General features: G+C 37.7%; 2 protein-coding genes across 6 annotated transcripts in view; one reads left to right on the top strand and one right to left on the bottom strand.

Moving 5' to 3' along the window:
* OFD1 (OFD1 centriole and centriolar satellite protein) overlaps positions 1-8,401 on the bottom strand; it is a 35,982-nt gene extending 27,581 nt beyond the window's left edge. For 3 of the 5 annotated variants that reach the window (XM_057419617.1, XM_057419619.1, XM_057419618.1), the window contains exons 1-7: positions 8,159-8,401; positions 5,522-5,722; positions 4,580-4,648; positions 4,468-4,495; positions 3,582-3,689; positions 2,694-2,830; positions 454-627 (exon numbers count right to left, since the gene is read on the bottom strand). In XM_057419617.1, coding sequence (XP_057275600.1) covers positions 454-627; positions 2,694-2,830; positions 3,582-3,689; positions 4,468-4,495; positions 4,580-4,648; positions 5,522-5,722; positions 8,159-8,254 — 813 coding nt within the window. In that variant the 5' untranslated portion in view covers positions 8,255-8,401. Of the gene's footprint in view, positions 1-453; positions 628-2,693; positions 2,831-3,581; positions 3,690-4,208; positions 4,337-4,467; positions 4,496-4,579; positions 4,649-5,521; positions 5,723-8,158 lie in introns of those variants that run through there. The other 2 variants (XM_057419616.1, XM_057419620.1) reach the window with 2 other exon arrangements.
* Positions 8,402-8,586: 185 nt separating this feature from the next.
* TRAPPC2 (trafficking protein particle complex subunit 2) lies at positions 8,587-14,645 on the top strand. Its single transcript, XM_057419561.1, has 5 exons — positions 8,587-8,675; positions 9,417-9,526; positions 11,610-11,758; positions 12,488-12,569; positions 13,255-14,645. Exons 2-5 carry the CDS (start codon positions 9,434-9,436, stop codon positions 13,351-13,353), a joined length of 423 nt encoding a protein of 140 aa, XP_057275544.1. The 5' UTR covers positions 8,587-8,675; positions 9,417-9,433; the 3' UTR covers positions 13,354-14,645.
* The last annotated feature ends 722 nt before the right edge of the window (positions 14,646-15,367 follow it).

The raw sequence follows: 15,367 nt of genomic DNA, 5'->3' as shown, positions 1-15,367 counted from the left end.
CCTGTGTAACATTATCTAGGTGTTCCTGCTCCGGCAGGGGGATTGGACTAGATGATCTTTCGAGGTCCCTTCCAATCTCTAGCATACTGTGATACTGTGATACTGTGATATGCACACCATACAGTCTACATATTCCATTTAGTGTTCTTCTGAGCTAAAAGAATTTATAGTACAACTAAAAGCAACATTCAACTTATTAAAACAGATTTAAAAGTATTTATTACATTTAATTCCTTCAATACTAACTTGCAGAACTGTTCCTTTTCCAGCCTACACTCATTCTTGCAGTTGCTAAATGCATTCCCCTAATTATGAGAGTATAAGAAAATCCAAAGCTTTCGCTAATAAGCCAATTAAGATCTGAAGGTAAATCTCCCAAAGATAAAAGGACAGGTTAAGCAACTCCCTGAATCCTTTTGTACTAGATTAAGAAAAAAATATTTGGAACTTTACCTCTTGCTGCTTTTGAAGCCTCTCAATAGCATTCTTTTCACGAGAAATCAAGGCTTCAGCCTTTGCTTGATGTGCTCTCTCTAGCTCATGACGCAACTCAGAGATTTCTTTCTGGGTCTGTGCTTTCTCCTCCATCTTAATCTTTGCTATTTCAACTTCTTTAAAATGTTCTAGCTTTTACATAAAGAGGAAGACAAGGTTAAGTAGGGCCATCTTCAAATTGACAATCACTCCTCAGACAATTCTAAATTTCACCTAGAAAGTCTTGTTACGAAATGATAATTCAATGAAAATAAATTACTGTGATAAAAATATCTTAGCAGCACATACTATTTGCATGTATCACATACTTTTCATGTATTTATCTGGAATCCCAAAGCAGATCTTACACAAAACTAATAGCTTTAGACAACAGCAGAACAGAGACCTATGAAGAAAAACACACTGCAGGACTGGTACTCTGCTTGCAATTAAGGCATGGCCACACTCTTTAATTCCTCCTCTGACACGGTCTCTATTCTTGCCCCTTTCCCAAAGAACCACTTCTGACTGATTATGCAAGAAATGGCAGAAGCAAACCCATCACAAATCGCTCAGGAACAACAGAAATTCATCTGGACACAAAAGAATTTCCGAACATGTAAAAAAATATATGCAGAACTCCACATAAAGAGGGTTACAGAAACAGAAGACCTGATTCACAGACTTCTTAGCAAAACAGGAAAAAAAAAAGTAAATGCATACAAACAAGAAAACATGCATCTGGCAACTACACAGAAGAATTGTAGGGAACATGTGTCCGTCCGCACAATGTGTGAAGTGCCGTATGTGCAAGAAAAAAAAGTGTTTATTAAGAATTATAATAAAAAAACTGGAAGAAAATAGAAAGCAAACATACAAGATAAAAGATGAGAAAAAACAACAAAAGAATAAAAATAGAATGATAGAAAAATTATGAGACTGAAGAAAACAAGGTTAAAGAGAGGAAAAAGCACAGTAGGAATGTCTAATCTGTAAGCATAAAATTTTTGAAAAAAAGAAATGGTGAGACAGTACAGTATCACTTGTACAGACACAAACTGGTTTAGAAACGTGTTACAGTAATTCACATCACACTGCTAAGCAATCCGTGTAATGATAACTGAATTTAGAAATTATTTATAACTGGTTAAGATTCCAATTTCCTTTGTTTCAACCACTTTGCTTAAACAGAAACAAACTTAAATGACACACAAATTAACACGTTCTACATGCTGAAAAGGCAGTGCCAGTGGGGGAATAAAGACCAAAGGGAATAGGAAGTTTCCAGCAACTTTAACTGCCCATCCTTCTACTAGTCTAGCTGAATAAATATGACTCAGCTGATTTCATCGAACAGTTTATATGCAGATGAATGACTCTAAAAGTGTAACTAGGAATTGTAACTTAGAATATTATTTCTATATCCAAACAGACTATTAATCTTGACAGAAATTACTGGGAAAAAATACCATATTTGAATGAACTATAGTTAATTTATTTTTTTTCTAAGCAAATAAAGTATTTATTTTGACAGAAATTTAAGGGGGAAAAAATCCATATTTAAATTAACTGCAGCATGTTCTTCTGCTCCATTTTTCAGATATAAGGATTATTGAGGGCTTATGCAGCAAAAAAAATAATTTTATTCACAAAATAAAGAGAAATTCTCTAAAAGAGCTGTCTTCAATTTCAGAAATAAAAAAAAACACTCAAATATTGTCTGTTATGATTTTAGTGTTTCTGTGTAATGTTTTGAAACAGTATGTAAATTCTCATCACTATTAAAAATTAACTGCCAAGCTACACAGCAGCAATTCACACCTCTATGTGTGTGCTATGCACTACACTGAAATTCAAGCTTCAAAATCTTAATTGGGAAGGAAAATTAATAGATAAATGTTTACTCTGCTTAGTCATACTATAAACCAAAATCAAAGAGAAATATAATTTACCAAATTACAACAATCAAAATAAGAAGTTGCATTACAAATTAACATCAGAACAAAAAGCTCAGCATTCTGTGAACATTCAAAAAAAAGGAATGGAAAATATACATATGCAATGTCATCATCAGTTGATATTGGATTAACTTAGTCTTTTGTTTGTTGTCACTCACTATTAGATTTCTTCTTTCAATTTACATTAAGCATTAAAACTTTGTAATGTGCAAAGTAAAATTTAACAAATGTCTCTCTCAAATTCAATGACCAGAGTTATACCTTTTGACACATTTCCGCTTGAAACTGCTTCTCTATTTCTTTTCTATATTCATGAAGTTTAGCTTCTAAAGATTCGTATTTCTGATGCCAGGGATAAGAGTCTGCAAACTCTTCATCAATCAGCTGAAGCTTCTCAGCTATAAAAAGAGCAACATATCCGTCACAACTGAATACACTATAGTTATCTTGCCAAAGACTACAGGAACCTGTCTCTCTGTAGGAAGTTCCTTAGTTTACCTAAATAGCATTGTCATAGAAAGACAAACCTGTTTGGTACGGAAGCAGAGGCAGCACAGAAATACCACTGATCAGCTTTGTGCCACATAACACATATACTGGAGGAGGCACTTAGCTGTGTAGGCACTGTGGTATTATTACACAGTCATTCATTCTCTTTATCATGGATGGACAAGAATTTTCTTCTGCATGCAATGTCAAGGTGGTTTTTATTACTTTTATTACTTTATTTTTATATAGGGCATGCCTATATATCCTAATAGCATGTAATATACAAGAGCTCTCAATACATGCCTGTCACTGAAACACTACTTTAGGAAGAGAAGCAAGACACTCATCTGCAATTATGTTTTTCAGAACATAATGCAGCACATAACACTTATAATCTATCTAAGATGTTAGAGGTGCTAGGTAAATGCCTAAGAAAACATTTGAGTGATCAAAAAAATAATAATCCTTACAGGACTTTGGCCTTATTTTAAGAAAGGTTTAAAAAAAAAAATCAACAGGTATGACTTTTACTGATAACTACTTCAGGCTGCATTTGAGCAAGCGATAAATGAATATAATTAACAGAATTTATAGATCAATACCATTTATCAATATGAAATATCTGGGGAGACTTGTGTATAGAGTCTTACCAAAACTTACCAAGAGATTCTCTGTAAGGAGGCACTGAGTTTGTCTGAGTTTCTGTGTCATGAGTTTCCTTGCTTAGATGATGCTCTGTAAGCCCAAGTAAAATCTGCATAAGAAAACCTGTCAAGATCTAATATATTAGTTATGCCTGATTTTGTAACAAAATTGAATTTGAGACTGTAATTAATGAAACCATCATAATTGTACAAGAAAACCTACTCAATTTATGGAAAGAACCAAGTATTTAAGTAAAAAGCAATACTAGTAAGATCTTAAGATTTTGTTATAAGCATAATCCAGTCCACCTCACCCTGTAAAAGTTGTCCTTTTCCCTTCACTCATGTCTCTGTCTCTGATTTCTGAGGCAATTTGAGAGAGCATATTTTTACTACTTTAATTATGAGGTCACTATGTAACAGGGTTTCTGATGCTCAAGATACCTTAGGCTATACAATATAGCTAGATTTCATCATACAAACATAAGAATTATTTCTTCAATAAAAAAATAGAAAGTCAATTAAATCTTTAACTAGCTTTTGAAGTACATTAGCAAGCTAATACAAGCAGTTACAAACACAATTCAAAGTCTGAGTTTGCCAAAGTTAGTGTGAAGAGCTTTGAGAGCATTATATTTCATACCTGATTACAGATGTTTTTCATATATCTGCTCAAGCCATTTATTTTGTAAGTGAATGTTAAGATGTAATTCACACCACAAATAGCAGTTGGATAATCCTGAAATATAATACTCATCATCCTGGTGTACTGCAAGTTTCAAAATCAAAATTATTCCATAGCAACATCCACTCAAGAAATCTGAATTTCTATTGCTTGCATCTTAACAAAATGGAAGCTGATACAATTATCTTTGTCTGTATCATGTATAAACATCTTGTACCTTTATTCTCCTTCCGAGTTTCTGAAGTCTGTAAAAAACAAAAGATGTTTTAGACAGTCTACTCCATCACCACTGTAGTTTCAGCTTATTTTCAAAATCAAAATAACTTTACCAGTGATTTGTAAAGACTGGACTTTGGATTGATCCTCATAAACTGGAGAAGATCTTGCATAGTCCACAGCTTTGGGGGGGGGAGGAGGGGAAGGGGGAGAGAAGGAGGAGAGCATAACTTAGAAAAAGTTAACTAATTCAAAATCATTTCAAATATGTCATAGGCACTATTTTATATTTGTAGAATGTTTCCATTCAAGAAAGATCTATTTATCACCTTGTAAAACAATTTTCAGTGGGCTGCTATTCTGGTACTTCATTTAATTATTTCCACTACCCAAGACATGACATACAGCAGTCAGCATGTAGTTATTACATGATCAACTGAAGCTGTGAAAAAGAGATAGTTTAGTTTCCTCCCTGCCCTGAATACACGCTTTTGTTACTCTTCTTGCCCCTTTTCTTGATTTATCACAACCAGTCAGATGAGCTCACTAAGCACTCACCAGGTCAAAAAATTAATTTTCAGTTAGAAACAGCTTCACCCCATCACGTACTCATAGAGGAGAAAAAGTGAGAGGGCAGGGACTGTACTTTTCAGCCATAGATTCTACGCAAAACAGCTTAAACTGACCATGAACCACATTTTCAGGGAACTGAATGGCCAAACAAGAGGTTAGCTTTAGTAGGGATCAGTTCCCCAAGTGCTCTGTCACACAGTCTCACAGTCATGTCAGACTGTGGCTATGGGTGAAGCAAGTGCAATTTTAAGAGGCTTGTGCTGTCTCTCTAAAAACCAGCATTATTAGCTTATTGCCAGCATTTATGAAAACGACCCTAAATAAAGAAATCCTTTATGGAGATAATCAGAAGCTGTATTTGTGTTTGTATTTCACTATCATAAAAAGGTTTGTTTTGTTTTTTTTTAATTTTGTTGGAATATGACAACACCCAGAATGCAAAGCTCACAGAAGTCTTAGAAGAGGTAAATTACTGAACTCACCTTCTTCTTTTCTAAACCACTTTCTGGAAAGAAAACAGAAAGTGAATACTCATAGCCACATCTCTGTAGATGATCTGCTACCAGACTGTTGGAAGCTGTGATCAAAACTGAACTCCCTTCACTTGGAACAGCCTGTGGCTGAAGTTCTCCACTTAAAATTGGGTGCATTAGTTCATGGATTAGCTGGTTTCGGAGCTGTGTCTGATATAGAAAAGACATTATAATCTCAGTTTACATGTTATTTAATGAGTTTTTACTTTTCAAAATTCACAGTGAGTCTCGTATTACTTGTACAAGTTACATTACAACCTATGTAACAGAAATGGGCAGACCAGCATTGACAAAATGCAGAATAGTGCTTGGCACACTTTGCCTTTCTTGAAAACATTACAACGGTGGCTACACTGAAGTTCGACTTTCTCTCACAATGTATCAAACGTAGAACTGAAAAGAAGTCTTGCTCTGTCAAGAACTTGCATAACCTCCACTCTATCCCCAGCTTCAGTTTTAGATCATTGCCTTCCTGTTCTCCTTCTCACTGGCTTAAATAAAGCCTGCCTAATGTGGGCTCAATTTCAGGTGTACTTGGAAAACTCACTAGTCCTGTTCTGAGTCTCATATTGAGAAGCTGCCAATACCATCACAAAAGCAGATGGGAAAATAAACAGGAATTTCAATGTCTTTAAGACAAATTTTACAGGGAAGCAAGAGTACTAGCTTAAAAACCCTACAGGCACTAATAATAATTAAACAGCATTTTCTATTCATTATTTGCATCCTATAAAATTACAATAGAACAAAAAGAGTAACAAGGAATCAGAAAGTCTACCTCCTACAAAAAGATGTATGATTTTTATTATATAATGATAGAAATTGTTTATAGTGTACTAGAAGATTACAACAGAAACAGCATTTTAAGCTTTCAACAGCAGGTATGCAATAGTGACAAAGATGATTAAAGAAGCAGCGTCTTACAAAAACAGGACAAAATACTTACCAAAAGTTAAGAAACCTAAATCATCAGACCAGCCTGATATTTTTGCATGGCTTTCTACAGAAATTAGGCTGGCAACAGAAATCAAGACAACTGAAAAAATGTTTTCCTTATTCATTTCTGAACTTGTCCAGTTTCACTCGACTTAGACACAGGTGATACTGTCTCAAAAACAACTGAGACCAACAACACCTTACACATCTCATGACAAAGCACAGGTGGAAAACACAGGGCTAAATCACCATCCCTACTATGGGAAAGGAAAGCAGAAATCAGTTATTTACATGTTGGACATTCAGCTCCAGATCCACTCTGCCTCTTACAAGCAGAGACAGACAGATAAGACAACAAGAAATTTGAGAGCTTTCTCATTAGAAGATGTAATCCATAAGAAATCAGTAAGAATCCGTAACTGTATTAATCCTTCAGCTCAGAAAAAGACTGTATACTCTTCTATACAAGGAAAATGAAGCACAAAACCAGACTTAAATAGCTTGCCACCTGACAGACTATTAGTTAAGTCAAACAAGACACGAAATGGTTCAAGAACTGCAAGCTTTGTATGGAAATCACTGAGGGGAAAAACAAGTTACCCTGAAAAAGAGAATTGTTGGCCGTAAGATTATCAATCGCATTCTTAAAGTATAGATTAATTTTTTTTTTTTAAGGCAGTCAGATGATTTTTAAAGACTAGCAAAAAACTGAAACTGCATGAAATACATTTCAGCATTTAAAGCCTGATACAAATTTCTGCTGTAACACAAAGGATTTCTTGTTTCAAAAAGCGAGATGTGGTTGTAAACAATCCAATAATGACAAACACTCTAAATGCAACATGTTTCACGAAGAAATACATGCAGCCATCCACAGGCTCCCTCACAAAAATAAGAAAAAATTAACATAATTTTAAACTCTGCCTGGAAAGCTCATAACAATCACAATCTAATTCCTTTAAAACAAGGGTGTAAGACTTCAAAGTGATGCAAAGGACTGCTGGGGTAACCAGCAATGAGACTACTGCCCCTCGACTTAACTTAGCACTGTAGAACAGAATCCTGAAGAATAGGTGTGACTGCTGCCTATAAATCATCAAGAAGAGTAAGAGCTATGTAACCTGAAAGATACTTTCAGCACAATATAAAGGCAAGAGCAACCATAAATAAACCCAGGCTACAAACCAGAACAAAGCTTCATTCTTGAGCACAACCATAGTCTAAGATATTTTCCTGAATAAGCAGACAGGAGGAAATCAGCTCAAATGACTCTATGACTCAAAATAGTTTTAAAACAGAACTGTAGTATTTTAGGATGATAATTCCTATAGCATGCTTACTTACAGTAGATAATAGACTCTATGCCCTATGAAATCCTTCCCAATCCTGTATTTTCATTTACTCCTCTCTTCCCTGCTTGACTTTTTTCGTCAAGCATGCAAATTCAAAGACCTGATACAGACCTTTAACCCCCCTGAAAAAGACTCAGACTAACCCCCCCAAAAAAAAAGCTGAACACAAATTCGGCTGTGACAAGAAAAATACATTTGGGAAGAGGGTGAAACGCATTTATTTAGCATGACTTTTACTGCTTTCAATGTTAAGCAGTACAGTGAATCACAGGCAGCACCTGCTGAGAATAAAGCACACCTTAAGTGTGTCCAGTACACCTCGGTTCTTAAAAGTCTGATAGAGCCTTTTCCGGAGCTCATCCTGGGAGAGCGTCTCCTTTTCAACCGAAGCCATCCTGCCCTACAATATCAGGAAACAGAAACAAGGAAGCAAACAAAAAGGCGCGTTATTGACTCCCAGCTCGATCCACGGCCGCCGAGTGCCCCACCTGCCCGGCCTCTCCCTCAAGCAGGTCCAGGCTTTGCCGGGCAGCCTCCCCCTACCCACGGGGAGAGCCCCCGGCCCCGGCCCGCTCCCGTGCGCTGCGCCTCAGCCCCTCCGGTTCCTGCCTGAGGAGCGGCAGCAGGCGGTCCCCGTGTGTCGCCGGCAGCCCGTGCCACCGCGCTCTGGGAGCCGGGCACCCAGCACGCTGCCACCCACCAGCTCCCACCGCGCGACGGCTGCCGGCGGACGCTGAGGCGTCACTGGCGCGACGGATGCTGAAGGAGCATTTCCGGGAGGCCGTTGGGAGCCGTTGGAGACTGATCGTCGCAGGGTAGGTGGTGGGCCCCTGCGGGCCTAGACAACCCTTCTACCCCCCCCCCCCTCATTCTCTCGTTCTCCCTTCCTCTTTCCCTCCCTTCCTTCCTCCCTCCCTCCCTGGTTCCGCGGGCAGCTCCTGCTGCACCTGGCCCTTCCTCTGGGGACGGCAGCCCCGAGTGGGCCTCAGGGTGCTGGAACGCGGCGGCAGGGTGCACTGTCCCGGGTAGCTCCGGAGTCCCCAGGGATGGGGACTGCAAGGCCAGGTTGGGGGCCTTGAGCAACCTGATGTAGTGGGAGGTGTCCCTGCCCGTGGGAGGGGATTGGAACTCGATGAGCTTTAAGGTCCTTGCCAACCCAACCATTCTGAGCTTCTATGGAGCCGCGCTATGGGACCCTGACATCTACCATCCTTCCTCTTTCTACCGCCTATTTGTAGGGCCCCTGTGGGAGAGACAGGCGAGGAGTCCTCAGAGGCAGATGCACCTCATTACTTCACGGGATCGTTGCTGTCCGAGTCATGGGGAGGAATGTCAGGGGATAGATCAGTAATTTAGGTTCACTTCCAGGAGGTGTTTCACTTCATAAAGATATTTTCTCCCCCTATTTGAGTATAAATGGACATACCTAGGAAAATGCTCATCTCCTTTTAGCTTATGGTAATTATGAATAGAAAGCATGTTAACTGATTTTTAAGAGCATTGTCACATGGGTTGAGTTTGTAGACTCATCAGCATGTCTGTCTTTTTCTTGTAAGGAACATTACTTTGGAGAATGTCTGGAAGTTTCTACTTTGTGATAGTTGGTCATCATGATAATCCCATATTTGAAATGGAATTTCTGCCTCCTGGAAAAGTGGAGTCCAAGGTGTGTTTTTTTTCCCCTGTGATACTCCTATGTTGTAATTATGATGCTTTTTCTTTTATAATTTTATGCTGCGTTAGAAGCATAGCCAGGATTTTGTTTGTAGTGTTATTAGTGTCTAGTGTTTTCTGCTTTTTTGCAGAAACTTTGTCACAGGGAGTAAAACTCTGGCATTCTGGAGTGTCTTAAAAGTTCATTGTCAGATCATACTAGTTCTTCATAAAACATGGTTTCCTTAAATATTTGATGCTGTATGGTGAAGAATATATGTGCTAGTCATGCTTGCTCTTAGGATGTAGAGCTTTTGTAATAGCTGTTTGTTATTTAATGCGTGTGTAGTTCTCTAAGGCCCCTGTAAATAGTTATAAGATAAAGTGAGGAACATATGTTTGAAAGCTCTATTTAGTCCCTTATTTTTTATGCTGTAAACCATCTTATTTTTTAGTCATCCTCATTAGTCATATTTGCTTTTAAGTAAGAAAGTTTTAAAGCTTGTATTGATAAATACAAGTTTTTAAATGTGAGAAATGTCAGACTTATTGAGTAAGTAGCGTTTCCAGTGGGAAAAGAACAAATCTGGTATTACACTGAGGAAAAAATAAATTGCAGAATAAAAGGCCATGGGTTTGTGAGTTTGTCAAAAAATTGCAGTCTGTGCTGTCACTGATTTGAACAGCATGGTGTGATCTGTATTTCGATCTAGTGTCCCATTAAGATAAGGCTAGTTGGACCATAATCAGTAAGTGTGGGGATGTGTCAGTGGAAAAATTCATTTTCTGCATTCTGCTATTGGAAATAGCTTGGCTTGGGTAAGCTTCTTGTCTGACTGAGGTTGAAATACTGATTTTTCTCTTAAGAGTTAATCTAAACTTGCTGTACAGTGAAAGAGAATTATTAGACATTCGTGTTTTGGCAGTTGGCGCTTCTGTTTCTGAGACATGCCATTAAAGAATTAATTCATTTCAGATGCACTTAGTAATGGACTTCAGATAACGTAAGTGGTTTGCATAACATACATGGTAAATCAGCATGAGCTTTTGCCCCTTAAACTTCACTACTTAGTCTCTTCCTCGGTATGGTTTAGTGGAACTTAGAAAGCTATTAATGCCCTGAGCCAAACTTGGTTTTTGGGGAAGACATGGTGCACTGAGAGAAACAGTGCAAGTCCACTTACGTTTCCAGTCTAGTACAAGCTTACAGTATGGTTTAGTCCCATCTTCTTCACAGGTGTCCTCTGGTGTTGTAGTTCATGTGCAAAGTAAATGGCTCTTTGCCTACACAAGTCTTGCAGTGTTGGGGCCAAACACTGTGATCATTCTTATGAAGGCCATTCATGTTTGTTATAGGAAGAGGTGCAATTTACATCTGCAAGCATACATTTAATACAAGTTGCAGGAAGCCTTTCTGCGCTAGCTCTTAGGAAAAATAAAAATCCCAACAGAATAAAGCAATCCTATGTTTCTAGGCAAATAACCTTAAAATCCAGAATCTTTAGGTGATAATTTTATCAGTGTATCTGTCCTCTGTATTTCTCTGCTTTCCCCATCTGTCCCCCAATTCTATACATTGTAATATTTTACAGTGTTTTAACAAACAGTGTTTTACATTTTAACATTTACACATTTTAACATTGTATTGCTCAACTTCTGCCAAATTTGACAGGGACCTTACGGTGAAAAAACACTAAATTGCTGTAAATTTCACAAAACCAAGTGACTGGAAAGCGGAGGTCTCATAAAAGCAGAATTTTATGAGGGTCTCTGTTGTGGAATAATTTTGCAGCCAGAGATTACTCACTGGTAAACAAAAGAATTCATGCTTGAATTCATTCCTGAAGCATAAATACAGGCTTTACTGGTTTTACTACTCTCACGGCTGGTTTTGTGATGACCTTTTATGACTTTTATTTCTCGTGAAACTGAGTATCATGACAATAAGGTACTAGTTTCACTTACAGGATGGCATATATGTAACAGAAAAGAATGGTGTATATATGACTAGTTGTTTAGCAACTTGAGCAAACTATTGTTTATATTTCACTCCTTTCACTGAATTACTAATCCTCTGTCTTCTGGAAATACATTAGGATGATCATCGCCATCTCAACCAGTTCATTGCCCATGCTGCTCTTGACCTAGTAGATGAGAACATGTGGCTTTCTAACAACATGTACCTGAAGACTGTGGACAAGTTTAACGAATGGTTTGTTTCGGCTTTTGTCACAGCTGGACATATCCTTCCCTCTTCTCTTTCCATATATTTATATAGGTAAATCCTTTTGCCAGAAAGGGACAAGTTAGATAAAATGAGTTTGGAACAGATTTCACTGGCTGCTAATCACTGTTATAGTTAGAGAGAGTCACCAGCTTCAAGATAAATTAAGAGGCACAGAAGGTGTTTAAAACTGGGACCAGTTGGAAAGGTGGATTTTTCTCTTTTGGAAGAGCTGAAATAGCCTAATGAAATGTGGAGCTTACCTGGAACAGAGGAAAGAGGTATGAATAGTGCTAGACAGGAGAAAGAGGAATAAACATGCTTGGTGTCCCCCACACCCATCTTGACAATGCAGCGGCAAGGCTCAATCTCATACACAGGTCATCCTAGAAGTATTTGTTGTGAAATATTTGTTATACATGGCAAGTAACATTGAATGTCATTTTAACTTCAGGGGTATATGGCAATGCTGCTGAGAGTGTCATCGCCATTCAGAATTGTGTAGCTTTAAAAAGAATAACCTTGGCTGATTTTCAAATAGGGGAGTTTTTAAACAGAAAGGTAATGCTTTCTAAATTTCACTGCTTCAGTTACTTCTTTAAAATGCTTCCTCCTATATAGTCACTGCTGTTTCATGTACAGCTAAACATTTTAAGTGTATGCAGAATTAGGTGTAAATGCTTATCTCAGGATATGTTAAATGTCTCTCTTCTTTGTGAAAGATACATTTTTCTTAATTGCTTTACATATGAGATTTATAATGCTTCATGATGTAAGGCAAGAAGATGGAATTAAGAACTTCTTTAATGACGTATATGACTTATATATAAAGGTAAGAACCCACTTCCTATGGTCTCACAGCAGTACTTCTAGGTGTGTTCTGCTATAGATGCTCAGGCATGCCTGTATTAGCATATTTTCTCATGGGGGCCAGTGTAAGTGGAGAAGAACCCATGCAGTCCACATGAGCCAGAGTTGATAACATAAAGGCTGTATTTTCTATTACGCAGAACAGATTTTTCTGACTTCTTATAAATTGTGCTCTTTCAGAACTTATGCTTCATGATGGTCCCATGATTTTGGGGCAGTATTGTGTCATTCATGGGAACAGGGAAAGCAAAAGGCTGTTGTACAAAAGCCTGATCAAAGTGCTTTGCTCTCAGAACAAGTGGCACGTGTTCTCTCAGCCTGGAGGTACTTCCACTAGATGGGGCAATCACGACAATCCACTGGAAGAATGCCACTTTGGCCTCCTCAGAGCACTCAACCAACACTTATTTCCAAACTAGAAATTTCCACCAGAGTCATGATGGATTTGCTCTGAGGAGCTGCTATAAGGGATTGCTGTGCATGTACACGGGGTGAATGGAAGGGCCTGGAAATCAAGCAACTATTCAGGAGCTCCCTGCTCTCAAGTGGCTTTAAATAGGCTGAAAGCTAATAGTAGCTGTCATCTGAAGTAACATTTGCTAGTGCTAGGCATTGTGCTTATTGATGACTTTTTCTTTTTTCCTCAGTTTGCAATGAATCCATTTTATGAACTTAATTCTCCTATTCGATCCAGTGCCTTTGAAAGGAAAGTACAGTTCCTTGGGAAGAAACACCTGTTAAGCTGAATAAATGAGTTTCCTGAGTGAGTGCTTTTTCCATACTTCCCCAGTTATTTAAACTGTAGTTCTGGTTATTTCTCAGCATGTTTGATATTCATCTTCTGAGGATTGACAAACTGGATACTGAAGAAGCTTTTTTGTTGCTGTTGCCAATAGAAATCAGAACAGCCAAGCTTCTCTGGTTAAAACGTGTAACTTAAGAAGTTTCCTTTTATGTGCTACGGAATAGGTACATTGAGACGTGGGTGCCAGTGCATATGCAAAATGTAAGCTTCTTATATGTGGTGGGAGGAAATCAGATCTAAACACAAGAAACATCTCCAGTCATGCAATTTAATACAAATAAATAGTAAAAGGGAATCCTTGACTGTTTGGCTTAAGGGGTTAACTTTGTTATACACTTTTCTACTTACTGACATTTGCTAGAGAACATACTCTGCAGGTTAATTAGACTAACCCTACTCTCTGTGATATTAAATTAGGTCCATGTTTATATTGTAATGTGTAATGTATGTATTATAAAGTGTTTAATAAAAAGAGGGTGTATCAGCAAAGCTCTGTCTTCAATATTTCAATTTGAGAAAAAACCTCTAATGTTTTAGAGCTTAAAACTGAAAGCTTCAAACTTACTAAATGTTTACATGAGTGATGCATGTTTAGCTGCAGCATTGCATCAAGTGAAGTGACTGAAGTAGCCCAGAACACCCATTGTCTGGCCTGACTTTAATCCTAATTCACATATGGAAGAAAACTAAACTTAAATGTTTAAACCCACACCTTTCCATTTTCTCTGCAAGTGCTGAAAAGAAAATATATTAAGAGTAGGATCTTTGAACTATGAATCTCATTTTTGATGTTTCAGAAAGGCATTATTTGGCCTGTCTGGCTACTATTCCATTGTAAAATGTGGTTAGGGACTCTTCTGCAAAACTTACATCATTCCAGAACAGTAATTTTTAAATGGGCCGTTTGGCATATATGTACCTAATATTTTGGTTGGTTTCACAGTCTTTTAAGTAGCCTGTTTTCTTTTGCAGTGAACCTGTGTAAGCTATCTTCTTGGACTTCTCTTTGAAATGTCTGAGAAGTAATTCTCAAAGGAAGTGGTATGCTGTTCTAAGAATTACATTTTGCATAGTCTGTGTAAAGGGACCACATGTGTATGTGCTTTAAATGTACAGCCAGTCATTATTTCTTTGTAATTTACACTTACTGCTACACTGTCACTGTAAAATACTATACAAGAACACAATACAAAGGTGCAATATACCTTAAATAAAACATGTAATGATGCAGAATGGATGCCTGTTGGGTATACTTGAAATGATCTAACAGAAAACTAAATGATCATGGTAAGGCTACCTTATTGGTGGGGTGGCAAGTGAAGATGGGAATACTTGTCTTCATAAAAAGCACATTTTACAAAATATATTGACGTTTTGATAATGTCATGTAATCTTGTATAAATCAACTGGCTTGGGATGTTTTGCTATACGCATGAAAGCAATAGAAACACAATTGAGGTGTTCTCATTCATGCGATAAGGAATCATTAAGCTGGAGCCGTTACGCTGTTTTCTGCCTCCTCCACAGTAGCAGGATGGTTGGAAAAATACCAACACTTAAGACTCACTGAGGAAATGCTTCTGTTAAATAATCATATGTGGCAGTAAGAAGAGTTTTGACAGAGATGCAGGATTAATGCTAGAAGTTTCCACCAGTTTTGGAAACTGGGGATTTTTGATAATTGTATTCTTTTCTGCCATCATACAGTAGCAAGTTATGTAATATAACAGCATTTTCTCTCATCTGATCTCTGAACAGAGTTAAACAAATGGTGCCTGGTTTTATGCCCCCTCTGTGTTTTCTCTCTTCTGTATATAGGAGTTGTAAATGGGAAATGCAGTCTCACAGGTCCTTCTAGGCTTTACTGTTACAGACTGTTACTGGCAAGGAAAGGGAGAATTGTCTGAACTCATTACATCAATCATTATAAAATTTGTGTTGAAGAACAATGTTTC

This window comes from Pezoporus wallicus, unplaced genomic scaffold (genome assembly GCF_028554395.1).
Source record: "Pezoporus wallicus isolate ANWC-B61680 ecotype Strahan unplaced genomic scaffold, APGP_CSIRO_Pwel_v1 contig_5767, whole genome shotgun sequence".
Classification (NCBI taxonomy): Eukaryota; Metazoa; Chordata; class Aves; order Psittaciformes; family Psittacidae; genus Pezoporus; species Pezoporus wallicus.
The sequence above is the reverse complement of the archived record's forward strand: the minus strand, read 5'-3'. Positions and strand labels throughout refer to the sequence as shown.